This window comes from Aythya marila, assembly GCF_965140915.1.
Source record: "Aythya marila genome assembly, contig: HAP1_HAP1_SCAFFOLD_154, whole genome shotgun sequence".
In the NCBI taxonomy this organism is placed as follows: Eukaryota; Metazoa; Chordata; class Aves; order Anseriformes; family Anatidae; genus Aythya; species Aythya marila.
In genome coordinates, this window is record NW_028137218.1 from 1,411,543 (window position 1) to 1,432,408 (window position 20,866).

Here is a 20,866-nt window from a genome sequence, read left to right on the forward strand (position 1 = left end):
TTCAGAATTTTGTAGATTGTCTCATGATTTTTTTCATAGGTCTGGGACATGTCCCAGCAAGATGAGGACACTCCCTCTATGCAAATATAAATTTATATAGATATTTCCAAAAATGCATGTCCTCCCAATAACTTAAATGGAGATACTGTATCTCCCAAACATACTTATATTGGCATATTTCACATCTACATTTCATATCTAAATGGATTTGGGAGCAATGAAGTCTTTAGAGGTTGAATAGATCCTGCCTCTACTTCTTTGCCATTGGGCTACAGCTGGTAGCAGTTTCCTCATGTCACCTCTGTTTATGACCCAGAGAAATCTGACACCAAAAATGTCACTCAAATGTCACTCTGGCACCTCCAATGTCACCAGGGATCTGCATCTGAACAGCTCCCTCCTGCCCTCCACCTCCATTCAGTGTGCTGGGAGCTGAGACACGCAGCTGACATGCAGATGTCTGGTGTGCGCCCATCTAAACCACTGCACGAGGAAACTCCTGTGGAATTCCATGAGTCATGAGAGAGGCATCTAACCTCCCTCTAGCCTCTGGACTGAAAACAAAAAAGGAGCTGCCTTGCTTGATTCAGATGAAACACTTCCCTCAGCAGGGGGAAGGCAGATCTCTTCCTGTCCTTGTCTGGGTGCCCTGCCTAAAAACAGGACATGGAAAAGTCCTAATAGTTTGGACCTTTAGTTTTCTGTATGGACTTGGACCTAATAGTTTTCTGTATGAGAAATGACAGCACTGGAAATAAGTTTCCTTCCCAGCGGAGGGAACAAACACCAGTAATTGCTTCAGTCAGTTTCAAAGTTGATTAACTTGGAGGCCCAGGGACTTGTCAAGACCTCCCTGTGCTGATGAGCTGGACTCCTGAGCCCAACGGGAGCTCCTGGCAAGCGGGCAGCACTGCAGAGAGACAGCTCTGCCCAGGAGCAGCTCCTCTGCACAGTGCACCAGCAGGGCTGGGGGCACTGCCTGCAGGGGACAAGGGCGGCTGAGAGAAGGGAGGGAGATGTTAAAGGCAGTGTGGAGGGGGGATGCTGAGAGCTCACTGCAGGATAAATCTTCACAGCCCTGAACAGGGTAAGTCTGTGGCTGCAGGGCAACACAGCTGTTGTTCCTGGTGCCATCTCCAGATTTGCTGGCAAATCCCACATCCTATGGGATCTTTCAGGAGGACTTTCTACTATCTCTACTGTATGAATGACATGGTTCAGAGCAGGGCTTACCAGACACAGATGTCAGAGGGACAGGATATGAGGGTTCCTTCTCATGGGGCCAGCTGCAGCCTGTGCAGCCAGGGTGCAGTCAGGGGAGCCCAGGTCTGTGGTGCAGAGCAGGGTCCCTGCTGTGCCCCAGGGGCTGTGTGTCAGGGCAGGGCCTCTGCTGCCTGCCAGGCTCAGCACTCAGCATGCCCAGGGAACTTCCCAGGGCACAGCAGTGAGAATTTGTGGGTGTTAGGAACCCCCCCAGCAGGACAGGGCAGGGCAGGTTCCTGCTGCTGCCCAGAGCTCTACAGCACCTCCAGTCCATGTCAGAGGGGAATCTTCAACTGAGACATCAGAGCAAGGAATACTTGAAGAGAATGATTTTGTGCTTTGTGATTTCTCCTCTTGCTTTGCTGGATGGCAGTACGAGATGGGAATTTATTTTTACATTATTATGAAGTCACTGAGTCAACTGTTCTAGTTACCTCCTGTTAGGTCAGACCTGTTCCTTAGCCACACAATATGGGGAGTTGTCCCTGAAAAGTGCCCTGGGACAGGAGGTGTCTGCAGGGCAGAGCCGAGCACAAAAATGGGTTGGACAGGGTCTGGAATCAATGGCAGGGAGGAGATGTGGGGACAGGGAAGCAGCTGCCAGCAGGGACAGCTCCAAGCAGCAGAGACCAAGGCAGGGAAGGAGAGGGAGCTGCTGCCCAAAACACCAAGGGAAGGAGGATTCAGACAGTCCCTGCCAGGTCCGCAGTGCAGGCACTTTCTCTGCAGCAACTCCCTGCTCTTTATGATTGAGCCACCTTCTCCTCAGCTGGACATCCAGAAGAGGAGAGGAGCCTGTGTCCTGCAAGGTGATAGACAACAATAAGGCTGAGAGTACCTGCCCCGCAGTGTCACTTCCATAGGTGGCATGCAAGCTTGGTAATGTGAAGGCTTCCCTGCATGCCCATCTACATTTTCCTTTGTCAGCAGATTGGAGCATTGTTGTATTCTTTATTATTTGTTCACCTGTCTGTGATTCTCCTATACTCTTTGTCTGGGGTGCAGGTGGGTGTAAGCTTCTATTCTGACATTGACTGCTGGGGCCCTGTCCTGAGGGTGTCTTCTTGTGAACAAGGTGCCCAAGGTCCATTTGAAACAGTCAGGCACACCGTCATTCAGTTGGAAGGGTTGGAGGATGAGTGGATTCATTCCTCATTCAGCTCAGGGAATGGTGACTTGTGTGAATGAGGCTCAGAGAAATCTCTCTAACTTGTCTCTGTCTCTTCCTCCATCTACAGGTCCACATGGCCAGAGGTAGCAAATGTCCAACAGCAGCTTCCCCACTGAGTTCCTCCTGCTGCCATTCGCAGACACACGCGAGCTGCAGCTCCTGCACTTCGCGCTCTTTCTGGGCATCTACCTGGCTGCCCTCCTGGGCAATGGCCTCATCCTCACAACTGTAGCCTGCGACCACCGCCTCCACACCCCCATGTACTTCTTCCTCCTCAACCTCGCCCTCCTTGACCTGGGCACTATTACCACCACTGTTCCCAAAGCCATGGCCAACTCCCTCTGGGACACCAAGGACGTTTCCTACTTGGGATGTGCTACCCAAGTCTTTATGTTTGTTTTCTTTGTCACAGCAGAGTTTTACCTTCTCACCATCATGGCCTATGACCGCTACGTTGCCATCTGCCAGCCCCTGCACTATATGACCGTAATGGCCAGCAGAACTTGTGTCAACATGGCAGTTGTTGTCTGGGGTGCTGGTGTTCTCAGTGCTTTGGTGCACACTGCCAATACATTTTCCCTTTCATTCTGCCAAGGTAATGCCCTGGACCAGTTCTTCTGTGAACTTCCCCAGATCCTTAAGCTCTCCTGTTCAGATGCCTACCTCAGAGAACTTGGGTTCATAATGTTTTGCTTCTGTTCAGGTATTGGATGTTTTGTTTTCCTTGTGCTGTCCTATGTGCAGATCCTCAGGACTGTTCTGAGGATGCCCTCAGAGCAGGGCCAGCACAAGGCCTTTTCCACATGCCTCCCTCACCTCACTGTGGTCTCCCTGTTCATCAGCACTGCCATGTTTGCCTACCTGAAGCCCCGCTCCATTTCTTCCTCATCCCTGAATCTTTTGCTGGCAGTTCTGTACTCAGTGGTGCCTCCAGCAGTGAACCCCCTCATCTACAGCATGAGGAACAAGGAGCTGAAGGATGCTGTTAGGAAATTGATTTGGGGGATGTTTTTCAATACTCATAAAGATCCCTTCACTCTCCAATCATGAATGCCAGTACATCAACTTCCAGACTTATATTTTGGTTGTCTTTAGCAGGTGGCTATATAGATACTTATTTTTTTTTCTCATTGTCAGTTTTGCTACCTGGGTTTCTTGTGTTCCTGCATAAATACCAGGATTCTCATCAGTGCAGTGAATGAATGAACCTGTTCTGTCCCATATGGAGGCTGTATAAATGTGCATCTAACCCTGTGAGTTAAGCAATATTCTCTTCTAGCACCCCTGTAATAAAACGGAATTACCACAATGAAATGCCTGAAGGCTGGGATTTCTTTGCCTAACAAGCGTCAAGAATAGGCCCAAATCATTGCTCCCTACAAAAGTCTGTTCCTGCTTCTGTTCTGGAGGTAATGGCTCATTGTTGCATTGTGACCTGTCAGAGACCAAGGGCTAGGTTTAAGACTCACCCATGGGTGTCTGCTCACAGCAGAGACAGCAAATGGTCACTGCGTTACATAGCCAGGGCCGTTCCCACGTCTGACCTGTAGATGATGTCCTTCAGGAGGGGAATCTGGAGCTGCCTGCAGAGCCCAGGGTACCTCCAGGGTCAGCGGAGCATGGCATGAGCACTGACTGCAGCCCCTCTGAAAGTGAGAGATCTCCCACTGTGGGCTCAGCCACAGTGAAAGAACTAAAGCCAGGTATTCACAAGGAACCTGGAATTCACAGGGTCCAGCTCAGTGATCTGGACCTGGCTGAGTCTGCTTCCCACCTTGACTAGCACAGCCATGCAGATTCACCCCACAGCACCACAGCCTATTTGCTCTGCAAGGCAGCACCAACAGCTTGGGGACAACTTGTGGGGAGCACAGGGACATCCATTCCCCACTGCCCAAGGGGGGCACTGCAGAGAACTGCAGTGAACTGCAGTTCTCTTCCAGGAGCTCTGTTTCTGCTGACTGACTATGCCATGAGGGGCAGGACCTCTGCCCATAGACTCACAAGGAGTATCAACTTTTTGGATGAGGCCATCTAACTAATTCTTTTCTCCATCTAACAGTCAATCCATCAAGCCCATATTCCTCCAGTTCAGTAGCGAAAAAGTTGTGAGAGATCATTTCAAAAGCCTCATAGACATCCAGGTAGATGACACCAGTAGCCCTTCCCTTTTCTGGTAAGGAACATTAAAGAATGGAATAAAACTAAGGAAAACCTTTAGGTATATAAACATATCTATGCTTTTAATTATATATCCAGTCCTTATTCTAACATCAAGGAGTATACATAATGTATATATTACCATGTTTTTCTTGTATATTGAAAAACATCATACATCTTTGTTGGAACATATCAAACAATATCCTCACACAAAAATATATATATATATAAACAGCACTTTTAATGAGAACCTTAATCAAATCAAGTGCCTTCAAAACTCAGGGATGATTAAATAAAACTTTTACTCCTTTCTCTGCCCCATGTCTCAGAAACTTCCTTACCAAGGTTCTGGTTTGCTCAGTTCCAGCTGGCAGCATCCTTCCTCAGCACAGAGGAAAACTGGAACACAGGACTGCTTTAGCCCACCAGAGATCACAATTCCAGGACTCTCTGCTTCTCAACTTCCAGCAAACACAACCCACACTGATCCTTGCTTGATGAATACTTTGATTGATGAGGATATTTCTCTGGAGTTTCACAGAGAGACAAAATTTTTCCTGAGGCCTGTAGCTCATCAGCTGAGATGTCTTCCAGATGAGAAAGACAGGTGTGAGACAAGAAGAGGAAAGGAAATTCTCTTAACCCCCACCATGAGCAATAGCTCAGGTGCAACATGGCCAACCAAGTTGCCGAAGTACTAAGCTGATACAGCCCACTGGGGGCTCCTTGGAAAAGGAATTAGATGTGAAGAGAGGGGTCCAGCTGGAGGAGAGATACCATGCAGATGAGAGTCTGTGAATAAAAACAGGTGGAATAACTTGGACATTGGTATCTGGGGCCATTTCTGATGCCTTTGGGTATCTGAAAATTCTGCATGGATCAGAAAAGCATGACATAGGCCTTTAAGGCAACTGTCCCCCATTTCAGTAGCTGCAGGAGGTAGAAAAGACATGTACTTGGACAGATGATGTGCACTTCTTTCCTGGGTGCTTGCAAAACAGTGTTCCTCTTCCTTGACCATCTCCACCAGAATGAGGAGTTCATGTATCAGGCTTGGATGTGAACCCCATGCACCTACATTTCAATGTGAGGCTCCTGAGACAAGTTGGGGTTTATATCTCTTGTCCTTAGCAGCACCAGCACAAACAACTGTGCCCACTGGCTCTCCCCGTCCTGCATTTCCATTCAGAACAGAGGTAGCTTTTAAACTAAAAGAGGGTAGTTTTAGATTGGATATTCAGAAAAAAATTGATTTTTCAGGGTGATGAGGCACTATAACAGGTTGACCAAAGGAGCTGTGGGTGCCCCATCCCTGGAAGTATTCAAGGCCAGGCTTAATGGGGCTTTGAGCAACCTGGTCTGGTGGAAGGTGCCCCTGCCTATGGCAGGGCAGTTAGAACTGGTTGATCTTTAAAGTGCCTTGGAAACCAAATCTTTCTATGTTTTTGTGATCTTATGATTAACGTGACTGACCAGACTTGTTTCCCGTCACTGCCTCCCATTCTTATTTTTCCTCATTGCATGGGAAAAAGTCTTGGATCAGATCCCCTCAGTGCTTAGCTGATCATCAGGGCTAAACCACAACATATTGCTGTTGGTGACTGGGCTTGAGCTTCTGCTAAAACTATTACAGCTAATGGGTTAATCTCAACAAGTTTTCCAGATGAAGCCAGTGCACAGATTCCTCTTTGCCAGTCTAGAGGCAAAGAGCAAGGCAGGGCACTTGGGGTCTAAGACCAGCCCAAACCCCATGCTTAAAAGTCCTTAAAACTCCCCGCTTCTGAGCTTTCCATTTTCCTGCCTAAGTGCACCCATTCTGCCCTGGGACAGGTCCTGAGGGGACAACACAGCCCATGGAGAAACTACTTCACTGCTTCAAACCCATCATCTCCTCCCCCACCCTTGTGTTTTGAGGTGGTCACTTTTTGCAGTCATCTGCTCTGATCCTTTCTATGTCTAAACACATAGGGAAAGGTGAAGGAGAAAATGTCTGTCTTTGCTGAACAAGTTTCTCTTGTGGTTTTTGTTTTAGTTTTGTTTATTTTCCTGTTTGAGGAGTACTTTGATTTACAGAAGAGAGTAATTTACTACAGTCATCAGAGACTTGAGTAATGAGTTTAACCTTCTTCACTCCTGGTGCCTGTGAGAACTTGTTCTCCTGAGGCTTCCCCAACAATCAATGAAACAAGAGAAAGTGCTTGTGTCTGGGTCGTCCCAGCCTAGAACTGCCATGCAAAATAAAGGTGAGGGATCTCTTTCAGATGCTCTTCTCTCTCTCAGCATTGACGGGATGGGAGTAAGTCAAATAGCTCAACCTGAAGGATGTGACTTTTAGTCAACTGAAATATAAGCCTACACAGTAGTACTTGGCACTTTGCTTTCTTTAGGCACTTCCTCTTTGTACTACAAGGACTATCCTTAAGCTTTTGAAGAGGACAAGATTTTTCCACCTCTCAGAAAAGCAAGGCATTTAGTTGAGAATGTCTGATAGTAAGAACGAAGACCAATTCTGGATATATCTGCTTTTCAGTGCAGAAAGAAGTCAGATGAGATTGTGATAGATGTTTCTACGGACCTGGTGGGACCATAATGAATTTTGGCCTTGATTTACAGTACTAAAAAAGGCAAGCTACACTTGGTCCCCATTTTTCTTCTTTCCTAAAGAAATAAGGGAAGATGACAAAGAAGAAATCACAGCATTACAAAAGAGAGACCTGAAATTTCTTTGTCCTGAAATAAACCAGGGGATCCTCAGCTGCTGGTAGTCCAAAAAGGCAAGTACTGAAGAGGAGAGAGAATAACTTCCAATATACATATTTGAATTCATGGTTTAGAATCTACAAAATAGAAAATATTTGTGCAGAAGATGAGATTTCCTTTCGAAACATTGTTACAATGGGTGTTTGCAATTGTTCTGAGTAAATGAGGACCTTCCCGGGAACAGGGTGCAATCGCTAACAACCCCTTATTGGTCCTGTGCTCTTGAGAAAGAATAATTTGTGGCTGATGGACAAAGTTGGAAAGAAGACAAGAAATTCCTGTAGGACTCTGCATGATATATGAAATGGAAAAGGCAGAGTGTAAGGAAGGTCCAACAGAATCTCCTTCTCTCTCTGTTTTATAGGAAGCCTGCAAGCAAGGAAAGAGAGAAGGAAGGAGATAACCTTCCATCCACACCATGAAATTATTTTACTTGGTTTTGCCATGTTCTTGCCTCAGCAGGATGAATGGAAATAGGGCATGGGAGTAGGCAATGGAACTGTCATTTCTGAATTCATCCTCACAGGCTTCTCAGGGCTTGATCAAAGGCTACAGCTATTTTTCTGCATGGTCCTTCTACTCATGTACCTGACAACGGTGATGGGGAATGCAGCCATCATTTTCCTGGTGTGTATGGATAGCCGCCTGCAAACCCCCATGTACTATTTCATTGGCAATCTGGCATTCCTGGAAATCTGGTTTATGTCTTCCACAAGCACCAAACTGTTGGTAATTCTGAGCTCTGGCAGGAGAACTATCTCAGTAGGTGGATGCTTTGCCCAGTCCTCCTTCTATTTTGCCCTGGGTGCTGCAGAGTTTGTTCTCCTTGTTGTCATGTCCTTTGACCGTTATGTTGCCATCTGCCAGCCTTTGCGTTATGCTGCCATCATGAAGCATCAGCTCTGCATCCAGCTGGTTGCTGCTGTTTGGGTCATGGGCTTCACATTCTTGAGTTACCACTTGGTGCTGCTCTCCAAGCTCACTTTCTGTGGTTTGAAGAACATCCAGCATTTTTTTTGTGACAACACCCCTTTATTCCAACTGTCTTGCTCTGATGTCACCCTGCTTTGGAAAACAGAATCAGTTTTCATATTGTTTATCATGCTGTCTTCCTTGTGTCTAACTCTGGCATCTTACACAAGCATATTTTTCTGTATTCTACAAATGCCAACAGCCTCTGCGAGGAGAAAAGCTTTTGCTACGTGCTCTTCCCATCTCACCACCTTGGCCATTGCCTATGGAAGCTGCATAGCTCTCTACACACCCACCTCAGATCACGTTTCTTTGGAGACCAACAGCATTGTAGCTTTGCTGAACACTGTCCTGTACCCATTCTTAAACCCATTCATCTACAGTCTTAGAAACAAGGCCGTGATGCTGGCCCTGAAGGAAGCCATGGCCCGTGCAACAGCACAGCTTTTCCCCTAATCATGATGCATTTCTGAAAAGTAATTTGAGTTCTCTGCTGTCATATCTTATGTAATACCACCATCATATACATGTGACCTCCACATGCAGAAGTCTCCAGAGGTTTATGTTCTTGCTGGATTGCGTTAGGCTGTGTGATAAGAAGCACATCTGCACACAAAATGAAGGCCCAAGGAAATGATGTCAGGATGAGTAATTCAGTTCATGCCCTGCCCTGGCTGCTTCCAGGCCCATCACAGGAGAGCCCTCAGCTCAACAAAAGCCCATCTCCATGAGCCCAGGAGAGCACAGAGCACATTGGCAAGTGGGAACCTAAGTCACAGGCTCGTGAAGAAACAAGATCCTGTCCCAGCTCCTTCCAGGGCTACTGTGGAAGGGCTGTCAGCCCAGTGTCCAGGCAGGAAACCCATCCAGATGCATCACTGGCAGCAGCTCTTCACATCACCATTTGGACTAAGGGGATTACTGCCAAGGGCTGTAGGTCACCTGATGGTTATACACAGGGGTAAGTGCAGCAGCTGGACTAGAACCAGGGCATCAGAGTGCCCATGTAGTCAGCAACAGGAGACATGGCAGTGTATGGACTCAGTGGACTTAAATGTGTGTGTGTGTGAGATTGGGATGATGTGTGCCAGCAGCTACAGTGGGGCTGCAGCCATGGGGGCTCATATGTCCCAGTGACTTCAGCTGGGGAGACTGGGAGCCAGGAACTTGTCCTGGGCAGGCTGAGTGTCTGATCCCAGCTGCTGGCATATCTACCTTGGACACACAAACATGCACATGCACACACTACCGCTTTATATTTCCAACTGTCAGGCCTCCTTCCTACTCAGCCAGAGAGGGGATCAGGATAAGACTTCTCCTGCTGTTTGTGGTTGTGTGAATGCTGAGTGTGCCTGCCTGCATTCACCTGTGTCCTGCCATGTATTGATGCCTATGTGTTGTGTATGTGGGCTTGTGTGTGAGCCTCCCGAGAGTGCACACTCTGCCCATCTCAGCTTGGACTGAGGGGCAGAGAGCTGCAGCCACCTCAGCTCCCTCAGGCTGCTGGAGGGGTCTCTCTGTTGAACAGAGCTGTGTGCCTGCTGAGCACAAAACCATCCCTGTATACAACATAGATATGGCAAGGCTGACAGGAATGGAAAGGCATAAGGGGTTGTGGTTGATAGCAAGCAGAATATGAGCCTGCAGTGTGCCCTGACAGCCAGGAGGGCCAACCGTATCCTGGGGTGCATCAAGGATGGCTTTGCTAGTCAGTCGAGGGAAGTGATTGTCCCACTCTGCTCTATGCTGGTGCGACCTCACCTCGAGTACTATGTGCAGTTCTGAGCACCACAGTGCAAAAAGGACATGAAACTGTTGGTGGATGATCTTTGTGTGTCCCTTCCAACTTGGGATATTCTATGATTCTATGATTCCAGGCCATCAAATCCACACAGGCCAATAAATAAGATTGTACCTTCCCTCCACCTGGCTGCAAGCAGGGCCCCTCTAGCCCTATTCTTAGTAGTTGTCAGTGTGTCTCAGGGACTGTCTGATGGAAATAGGAGCAGCAATTTTCTGCTATATGGAAGGCCCCCCCTTTGGCCATTGTTTTTCTTTGCAACTCACATACCCATGCCTCTAAGGTCAAGGCAGATTACCAATCCCATTTTTTCATGTCCTCTCCATGGTCATGCAGGTAAAACCATGGGGTGGCACGTGGTGTGTACCCGCCATATCCCCTTCCTTGAGCAGAGCAGAGGCCGATGACAAGCTTGACATGCGCTGACAGTGTGTGCTTGCATGCCAGAAGGCCAGCAGCATCCTGGATTGCATCAAAAGAGGCCTGGCTATCAGGTCGAGGGAGGTGATTGTCCCCCTCTACTCTGTTCTTGTGAGGCCCCTCTTGGAATACTGTGTCCAGGTCTGGGGCCCCCAGCCCAAGAAGGATGTTGAACTGTTAGCGGGTCCAGAGGAGGGCCATGAAGTTGATCAGAGGGCTGCAGCATCTCTTTTATGAAGAAAGGCTGAGAGATCTGGGGCTCTTCTGCCTACAGTTGTGGGGGGACCTCATTGTTGCCTTTTGGTATTTAAGGGGCCTTATAAAAAGGTGGAGAGAGACTCTTTGCTCAATCAGATAATGACAGGATGAAGGGGGAAAGATTTCAAACTAAAAGAGATGATTTATATTACAGGTTAAGAGGAAATTCTTCACTCAGGGGGTGGTGAGACTATGGAAGAGGTTGCCCAGAAAGGTGTGGATGCCTTGTTCCTGGAGGTGTTCAGGACCAGGCTGGCTCAGGCACTGGGTAACCTTATCTAGTGAGTGACATCCCTGCCCATGGCAGGAGGCTTGGAACTGGATGATCTTTAAGATCTCTTCCTCACCAAGATGTTCTTTGATTCTATGTTTCTATGATCCAAGTGCCTGTTGAACACTGACTGTCATGGGACATCAACCAGGTCTCTAGAAAGCCCGTTCTGGTGTTTGACCACCCTCACAGTACAGAATATTTTCCTAATGCCCAGTCTGAACAGCCCCTGGTGCAGCTTTGTGCCTTTCCCACATGTCCTGCCATTGGTTCCCAGGGAGAAGAGACCGGCACCCCCCTCTCCACTTCCCCTCCTAAGGAAGTTATTGACAGCAATGAGGTCACCCTTCAGCCTTCTTTTCTTCAGACTACCCAACAGTCCACAGGCTGTCTTCACAGGACAGGCCTTTTACCAGCATTCCCCCTTTTCTCTTGGTTCCCCATCTAAAAATGTCCCTAATCAGATAACCTCACTGGAATAAACGTTTTCTCTCTGTCCCATGCTCTCACCATTCATTGTGACTGACCAGGTCTGCTTCCCTTCACTGCCTCCTTTATTCACACAAATGATGGTGAGTCACTGGAACAGGTTGCTGGTCTTGAAGGTCCCTTCATACCCAAAGAGTTCTATGATATGGTGATCCTGCAGCCCAGCAATTGGTTATGTAGGTTATGTAGACAGAGGGATATCTGTGAAAATGTTTCCTCCCTCTGAATATTAATAAGTGCTTAGAAGAGATGGAATGCAGCCTGCCTGTCACCTTGTGGCTCTCCATTCTCATAACAGAACAAGAAAAGATGAATCTCGTGTCAAACATTTATTTTGAAATAGGGGAAAAGACACTGCTGGCAGTAAGTGTCCTGTCTATTCCACTGGAGGCTCAGGGACTTGTCAAGAGTTCCCTGTGCTGATGAGCTGGGCCGGGCTCCTGGGACCAAGGGGAGCTCCTGGCAAGAAGGCAGCGCTGCAGAGAGACAGCTCTGCCCAGGAGCAGCTCCTCTGCACAGCTCAGCAGGGCTGGGGACACTGCCTGCAGGGGACAAGGGTGGCTGAGAGAAGGGAGGGAGATGTTAAAGGCAGTGTGAAGGGGGGAAGCTGAGAGCTCTCTGCAGGAGAAATCTTCACAGCCCTGAACAGGGTAAGTCTCTGGCTTCAGGGCAACACAGCTGTTGTTCCTGATGCCATCTCCAGATTTGCTGGCAAATCCTGCAGCCTATGGGAACTCTCAGGAGGACTCTCAGAGTTTCTTTGGATTAGAGGAGAACGACAAGTTCCAGAGCAGGGATTACTTGTCCATACAGTCAGAGGGACAGGACATGAGTGTTTTTTCTTGTGGGACCAGATGCAGGGGTGCGGGCAGGGGTGTCCAGGGCTGTGGTGCAGAGCAGGGTCCCTGCTGTGCCCCAGGGGCTGTGTGCCGGGGCAGGGCCTCTGCTGCCTGCCAGTCTCAGCATTCAGCCTGTGCAGGTAGCTGCCCAGGACACTGCGGGGAGAAGCTGTGGGTGGAAGGTGCACTCTGCAGCAGGCAGGGTCCTGCTGTTGGCAGGAGGCTTCTGCCTGGGACAGGCTGCTCATATCTCCACAAGAGCAACAGTACATCTCTGGGTTTGATTCTTGAAAGGGAAGACCAAGTCCTGCATTACCTGAAGGGAAGGCACTCTCTAGGGTCTCTTCTTTCACTTTCCAGCACTGCAGGGCTCTCAGGACAGGTCAGAGCTGCTTCTTAGCCACTTAAAATAGGGAGATGTCCCTGTAAAGTGCCCTGAGACAGGGGGTGTCTGCAGGGGAGAGTTGAGCATACAGCAGATGTGATAGGGTCTGTGAGCAATGGCAGGGAGGAGATGTGGGGACAGGGAAGGAGCTGCCAGCAGGGACAGCTCCAGGCAGCAGAGACCTGGGCAGGGAGGGAGAAGGAGCTGCTGCCTGAAATGCCAAGGGAAGGGGGATTCAGGTACTCCCTGCCAGGCCTGCAGTGCAGGCACCTTCTCTGCATCAACTCCCTGCTCTTCTCTGCCACCCAGCACAGCATCTGCCCTCAGGGGTTTTAGGGCATGAGCCACCTCTTCCTCATCTGGACCTCCAGAACAGGAGAGAAGCCTGTGTCCTGCACTGTGATACACCATAATGAGGCTAAGAGAGCCTGCCGTGCAGTGTCACTTCCATAGCTGAAATGCAAGCTGAGAGAATGGTGATTTATGTGAGGGAAGGAATGGGTTTTGTTCAGTGACGTCTGACTAACTTGTCATTGTCTTTTCATCCATGCACAGGTCCCAGTGGCGGCATATGTCAAACAGCAGCTTTCCCAAAGAATTCCTCCTCATGGCATTAGGGGGCACATGGGAGCTGCAGCTCCTGCACTTTGGGCTCTTCTTGGGCATCTACCTGGCTGCCCTCCTGGGCAACGGCCTCATCCTCACAGCTGTAGCCTGCAACCACCACCACCACACCCCCATGTACTTCTTCCTTCTCAACCTCGCCCTCATCGACCTGGGCACTATTACCACCACTGTCCCCAAAGCCATGGCCAACTCCCTGTGGGACACCAGGGCCATTTCCTTCTTTGGTTGTGCTACCCAAGCCTTTCTGTTAGTCTTTTTCATCTCAGCAGAGTTTTCTCTTCTCACCATCATGGCCTATGACCGCTACATTGCTATCTGCATACCCCTGCACTACGGGACAATAATGGCCAGCAGGACTTGTGTCAACATGGCAGCAGCTGCCTGGGGCAGTACTTTTCTCTATGCTGTGCTGCACACTGCCAATACCTTTTCCCTTCCCCTCTGCCAAGGCAATGCCCTGGACCAGTTCTTCTGTGAAATTCCCCAGATCCTCAAGCTCTCCTGCTCAGATGCCTACCTCAGAGAAGTTGGGCTTCTTGTGGTTAGCGCTGTTTTAGCATTTGGATGTTTTGTTTTCCTTGTGCTGTCCTATGTGCAGATCTTCAGGGCTGTGCTGAGGATTCCCTCAAAGCAGGGAAGGCACAAAGCCTTTTCCACGTGCCTCCCTCACCTGGCTGTTGTCTTCCTGTTTATCAGCACTACCTTTTTTGCCTACCTGAAGCCCCCTTTCATGTCCTCCTCATCCCTGAATCTTTTACTAGCAGTTCTGTACTCAGTGGTTCCTCCAGCAGTGAACCCCCTCATCTACAGCATGAGGAATCAGGAGCTAAAGGATTCATTGGGGAAACTGGTGACTGGATGCTTCTCAGAACGAATAAACTGTTTGTTATCGTCTGCATATTACTCATAATTCAACTCATTAGAGGTGCAGGTGCAGTTTATTTATTTATTTATTTATTTATTTATATTTGCTTGTGTGCGTGTATTTCTTCTTTATTTTCTTCAATTCCAATAGCTTTTTCTGCAAAGAATGTTTGTTCTTCTTCCCCTGCTATTTAAACATCTACCTGTCTTTTGTGACTGAAAGGCTTAGTGTAAACAAGGAACCAGGCTCTCTTCATCTTTAAATATAAGAAAGAACTCTGAAGTGACTTGCTTGACTGAGATCCTTCCTTAGAGATCTATGATGGAGCTGCAGGGGCTCTTGGCTCTGTGCAGAGCTGGAGGAGAGAAGAGTCCTGGCACAGCAACACTGCCAGGGAGCCCGAGGGCTTGGTCTGTCCTGAGCTGCTTTCCTTTTCACTTCCCATGTTGTTCTTCAGAGCCCTTGTGTTGCTGTGAGGACTGATTGCTCTTGTTGCTTGCTCACTGTGCTGCTGTGGGGCAAGGCTGTGTGGGACATGGGGTGTCCTGGGAGCAGAGCAGGGTGCTGTGTGTGTGCAGTTGTGTTGCCTGAGGAGCCCCAGGGCCAGCAGTGTGGTGCTGTGCTGTGTCTCGGAGAGGGACTGGCCTGGGGGGCCACAGGCTGCCTGGGGGTGGACAATGTCCTGCAGATTGCAGCAGCAGGGACACTGCCACTGACATCCACTTCTCCATTTGCTGCTTTGGGGCAAGCACAGTCTGGACTGTTCTGCTGGCCTGAGCTGGGCTGGACAGAGGAGATGGAGGTGTGGAGAGCTGGGGAGGGGCTGAGCTGGGCTGGCCTCCTGGGAGAGATGGGGGAACCACAGAGCAGTCTGGGCTGGGTCCTTGTTCACTGGATATGGATATGACCAATGCTAGTCATCATGACTTTCACACAAACTCCTTCTCTGCAGAGTTCTCAACATTTTCCTAAACTATATATTCAGTTCTTGAATCAGTTTTCCACACAGAGGTGGTCATTTCCTTCAAGATGCCCTGGAGAAACTAAAGGCTGCATGAGGAAACGTGAGTCTGGACATGTGGGAGGCCTTTTGCAGCATGCGCTGCTTCACCCACAGAGTACCTGAGGGATTGTGCAGGGCATCCCCTTAACCTGCTGCTCCTGGGTGTGCTGGGAAGAGGCCTCCTGAAAACAACAGCTCCTTGTAACTCTATGGATGCTGGCTGTGAGGTCACTTGTATCCCAGCCCCTGGCTGGCCAACAGCAGGGAGGCAGAGGCTCTGAGGTCAAAAAGGCCATCAGAAAGCTGCCCCAACAGGGTGACACATTTGGGGAGGCCAGGGGAAGAACTGAGAGAATAAAAGTGTGAGATTTGGGGGAGAGAAGAGGGGTTTGGCTAACAGAAAATAAATATTTTGAAGAGTTAGGAGGGGTTCATGTAAGGCTGCTGTTGCTTCAACACTCACTGGGAAAATATTCATGTTAGGCCAGTGGCGATATTTCTAACCAGGAACCTGATGTTACCCTAAATGCTATCCCTCATGCTTGAAGAAATCCATTGCGCTAATCCCTAAATTCAAATTCTACCGTGAAGTCATATCTCAGACACTGCAGCACTCAGCAGTGGCATGACTTCATTCAGGCCACGATAGTCCACTGGCCATATGAGACTAATAAAGGGTGAGTGAGTCTTGCTGTTCTCCCCTTGGCTTTACACTTGATGAACCATCATGTGGATGGGAATCGGGGAGTCTCAGTTAGCATGATACTGCCTCAGAGGCACCGCTGGGGTAACCATCAGCACCTGCTGTTCTTCAACCCTCAACAAACCCACAATGGAAGGGTCCTGGAAGAGACCAGGTCAAGGCAGACAGCTGTTTAATGTCCTCCGTTGACAAGGCAGACATGCCAAAAGCCCACCGGAACCCTTTTGGATCTTGGAAGTACCCTCTCCTGAAGTAGTTTACACCAAGCATGTACAGAGCCTCCAGGCCAGTCCCAGCTGGGTGCTTTTTGCTACTCCTTCCCAGTTAGACTCACTTCAGCCTCCAATACTGTTACCAGTTGGGATCCGCCTGTCAGTGCAGAAATACAAATGGGATTTGCCCCTTTACAGTTTGATGGCATTACAGTACACTTAGCTCCAGCGTCCACTTGAGCCTTATACTCTTGTGTGTCTGACATTTTTGGATTTCAGTAAAGCTTTTGACACAGTTTCCCATAGCATCCTACTGGACAGAATGTCCAGCATAGAGCTAAATAAAGCCATCATACAATGGGATAGCAATTGGCTGATGGGTAGGGCTCAAAGGGTTGTGGTAAATGGGGGCCACATCAGGTTGGTGGACAGTCACTAGTGGGGACCCCAAGGCTCCATTTTAGGGCCAGTCCTCTTCAATGTTTTTATAAGTGATTTAGATGCAGGACTAGAAATTGTTTTGAGGAAATTTCCTGATGACACTGAACTGGGAGGAGTTGTTGACTCTGATGAGGGTGGAAATACCTTGCAGAGAGATCTGGACAGACTGGAGAGCTGGGCGATCACCAACTGCATGAAGTTTAACAAGAGCAAGCGCCAGGTCCTGCACTTGGGATGGGACAACCCTGGCTATATTTACAGACTGGGGGACAAGATGCTGGAGAGCAGCCCCACAGAGAGGGACCTGGAAGTTGTAGTTAACAGCAAGCTGAATATGAGCCAGCAGTGTGCCCTGGCAGCCAGGAGGGCCAACTTTATCATGAGGTGCATCAAGCACAGCATTGCTAGGGCAATGAAGATGTTGAAGGACCTAGAGGGGAAGACGTATGAGGAGCGGCTGAGGTTACTTGGCCTGTTCAGCCTGGAATAGAGGAAGCTGAGGGGGGATCTCATCACAGTCAACAACTTCCTCACAAGTGGGAGTGGAGGGGCAGGTGCTGACCTATTCTCCTTAATCACCAGTGATAGGACCCACGGAAATGGTGTCAAGCTGAGGCAGGGGATTTTAAGCTAGACATCAAGAAGAGGTTCTTCACTAAGGGTGTTGTCACACACACTGGAACAGGCTCCCCAGAGAAGTAGTCACAGCACCAAACCTGTCGGAGTTTAAGAAGTGTTTGGACTGTGCACTTAGTCACATGGTCTGAATTTTTGAGTGGACCTGTCTGGTACCAGGAGTTAGACTCAATGATCCTTGTGTGTCCCTTCCGACTCAGAATATTCTATGATTCTATGCTTCTATGATTCCAGGCCATCAAATCCACACAGGCCAATAAATAAGATTGTACCTTCCCTCCATCTGGCTGCAAGCAGGGCCCCTCTAGCCCTATTCTTAGTAGTTGTCAGTGTGTCTCAGGGACTGTCTGATGGAAATAGGAGCAGCAATTTTCTGCTATATGGAAGGCCCCCCCTTTGGCCATTGTTTTTGTTGCAACTCGCATACCCATGCCTCTAGGGTCAAGGTAGATTTCCCATCCCATTTTTTCATGTCCTCTCCATGGTCATGCAGGTAAAACCATGGGGTGGCACGTGGTGTGTACCCGCCATATCCCCTTCCTTGAGCAGAGCAGAGGCCGATGACAAGCTTGATATGGGCTGACAGTGTGTGCTTGCATGCCAGAAGGCCAGCAGCATCCTGGACTGCATCAAAAGAGGCCTGGCTATCAGGTCGAGGGAGGTGATTGTCCCCCTCTACTCTGTTCTTGTGAGGCCCCTCTTGGAATACTGTGTCCAGGTCTGGGGACCCCAGACAAGAAGGATGTTGACCTGTTAGCAGGTCCAGAGGAGGGCCATGAAGTTGATCAGAGGGCTGCAGCATCTCTTTTATGAAGAAAGGCTGAGAGATCTGGGGCTCTTCTGCCTACAGTTGTGGGGGGACCTCATTGTTGCTTTTCGGTATTTAAGGGGCCTTATAAAAAGGTGGAGAGAGACTCTTTGCTCAATCAGATAATGACAGGATGAGGGAGGAAAGTTTTCAAACTAAAAGTGGACATTTAGATTACGGGTTAGGAGGAAATTCTCCTAATAATCGCTAGTAGGTCAAGGGAGGTGATTGTCCCTCTCTACTCTGCGCTGGTGCAGCCTCACCTCGAGTACTGTGTGCAGTTCTGGGCACCACAGTATAAAAAGGACATGAAACTGTTGGAAAGTGTCCAGAGGAGGGCTACGAAGATGGTGAAAGGCCTGGAGGGGAAGACGTACGAGGAACGGCTGAGGTCACTGGGCCTGTTCAGCCTGGAGAAGAGGAGGCTGAGGGGAGACCTCATCACAGTCTACAACTTCCTCGTAAGGGGGTGTCGAGAGGCAGGAGACCTTTTCTCCATTAACACTAGTGACAGGACCCGCGGGAACGGGGTTAAGCTGAGGCAGGGGAAATTTAGGCTGGACGTCAGGAGGGGGTTCTTCACAGAGAGGGTGGTTGCACACTGGAACAGGCTCCCCAGGGAAGTGGTCACTGCACCGAGCCTGTCTGAATTTAAGAAGAGATTGGACTGTGAACTTAGGCACATGGTCTGAACTTTTGGGTAGACCTGTGCGGTGTCAAGAGTTGGACTTGATGATCCTTAAGGGTCCCTTCCAACTCAGGATATTCTATGATTCTATGATTCTATGAAATTCTTCAATCAGAGGGTGGTGAGACAGTGGAAGAGGTTGCCCAGAAAGGTTGTGGATGCCTTGTTCCTGGAGGTGTTCAAGACCAGGCTGGCTGAGGCACTGGGTAACCTGATCTAGTGAGTGACATCCCTGTCCATGCCAGGGGGCTTAGAACTGCATGATCTTTAAGATCTCTTCCTCACCAAAATGTTCTTTGATTCTATGTTTCTATGATCCAAGTGCCTGTTGAACACTGACTGTCATGGGACATCAACCAGGTCTCTAGAAAGCCCGTTCTGGTGTTTGACCACCCTCACAGTACAGAATATTTTCCTAATGCCCAGTCTGAACAGCCCCTGGTGCAGCTTTGTGCCTTTCCCACATGTCCTGCCATTGGTTCCCAGGGAGAAGAGACCGGCACCCCTCTCTGAATATTAATAAGTGCTTAGAAGAGATGGAATGCAGCCTGCCTGTCACCTTGTGGCTCTCCATTCTCATAACAGAACAAGAAAAGATGAATCTCGTGTCAAACATTTATTTTGAAATAGGGGAAAAGACACTGCTGGCAGTAAGTGTCCTGTCTATTCCACTGGAGGCTCAGGGACTTGTCAAGAGTTCCCTGTGCTGCTGAGCTGGGCCGGGCTCATGGGCCCAAGGGGAGCTCCTGGCAAGCAGGCAGCACTGTAGAGAGACAGCTCTGCCCAGGAGCAGCTCCTCTGCACAGCGCAGCAGGGCTGGGGGCACTGCCTGCAGGGGACAAGGGCAGTGAGAGAAGGGAGGGAGATGTTAAAGGCAGTGTGGAGGGGGGATGCTGAGAGCTCTCTGCAGGAGAAATCTTCACAGCCCTGAACAGGGTAAGTCTCTGGCTGCAGGGCAGCACAGCTGTTGTTCCTGGTGCCATCTCCAGATTTGCAGACAAATCCTGCAGCCTATGGGATCTTTAAGGAGAACCCTTAGAGTTTCTTTTTATATGAGAACAACAAATTCCAAAGCAGAGATTGCCTGCCAAAGCTGTTAGAGGGACAGGACACGAGGATTCCTTCTTATGGAGCCAGCTGCAGGCTGTGCAGCCAGGGTGCAGGCAGGAGCACCCAGGGTTCTGGTGCAGAGCAGGGTCCCTGCTGTTCCCCAGGGGCTGTGTGCCGGGGCAGGGCCTCTGCTCCTGCCAGGCTCAGCCTGCCTGGGGAGCTGTACAGGGTGCTGCAGCAATAAACTGTGGGTGGAAGGAGTCCCTCTGTCAGGGCAGGGCATGGTCCTGCTGGTGCCCAGATGCTGCTGCCTGGGGCAGGCTGCTTCCAGCTCCAGAGCACTCCCAGGGCATCTCAGAGTGGACTCTGCAAGACAAAGGTCAGAGCAAGCGATTCTTGAAGGGAAGCATTCTGTGCTTTGAGATTTCTCCTCTTGCTTTGCTGGGTGGCAGATGGTGATGGCAATTTATTTCTCCATCCTGATGACAACACTGAGTCCCCAGTTCTTTTAACTTCTATTAGCTTAGAGCTGCTCCTGCCTCTGAACTTGGGGAGTTGTCTGCGAAAGGTGTCCTGGGGCAGGATGTGTCTGCCGGGCAGAGCCGAACACACAACGGGTGGGATGGGGTTTGTGAGCAATGGCAGGGAGGAGATGTGGAGACAGGAAGCATCTGCCAGCAGAGATAGCTCAAGGCATGAGAGACTTGGGCAGGGAGGGAGAGGGAGCTACTGCCTGAAACACCAAGGGAAGTAGGATTCAGGCACTCCCTGCCAGGCCTGAAGTGCTGGAACCTTCTGTGCAGCAAGCTCCTGCTCTCCTCTGCCAGCCAGTCACAGTGCCTGGGGTTTTAGGGCATGAACCACCATCTCCTCAGCTGGACCTCCAGAAGAGGAGAGGAGCCTGTGTCCTGCACTGTGATACTCTTACAGCTCAGGGAATGGTGACTTATGTTAGTGAAGGAGTTGGGGTTTGCTCTGAGATGCCTGCCTAACTTGACTCTGCATTTTCCTCCATGGACAGGCAAAGATGCCCTGAGGCAGCAA

At 49.5% G+C, this 20,866-nt stretch overlaps 3 protein-coding genes across 3 annotated transcripts; all 3 read left to right on the forward strand.

The window, feature by feature from the left end:
- Positions 1–2,524: 2,524 nt before the first annotated feature.
- LOC309891086 (olfactory receptor 14A16-like) lies at positions 2,525–3,484 on the forward strand (the record flags this gene model as incomplete). Its single annotated transcript, XM_082785470.1, has 1 exon — positions 2,525–3,484. The coding sequence occupies one exon, from the start codon at positions 2,525–2,527 to the stop codon at positions 3,482–3,484; it is 960 nt and encodes a 319-aa protein (XP_082641596.1).
- A 4,350-nt stretch (positions 3,485–7,834) lies between these two features.
- Positions 7,835–8,782, forward strand: LOC309890999 (olfactory receptor 6E1-like; the record flags this gene model as incomplete). The annotated part of the gene is made up of 1 exon (XM_082785397.1): positions 7,835–8,782. The coding sequence occupies one exon, from the start codon at positions 7,835–7,837 to the stop codon at positions 8,780–8,782; it is 948 nt and encodes a 315-aa protein (XP_082641523.1).
- Positions 8,783–13,360: 4,578 nt separating this feature from the next.
- LOC309891087 (olfactory receptor 14A16-like) lies at positions 13,361–14,326 on the forward strand (the record flags this gene model as incomplete). Its single annotated transcript, XM_082785471.1, has 1 exon — positions 13,361–14,326. One exon carries the CDS (start codon positions 13,361–13,363, stop codon positions 14,324–14,326), a length of 966 nt encoding a protein of 321 aa, XP_082641597.1.
- Positions 14,327–20,866: the final 6,540 nt, after the last annotated feature.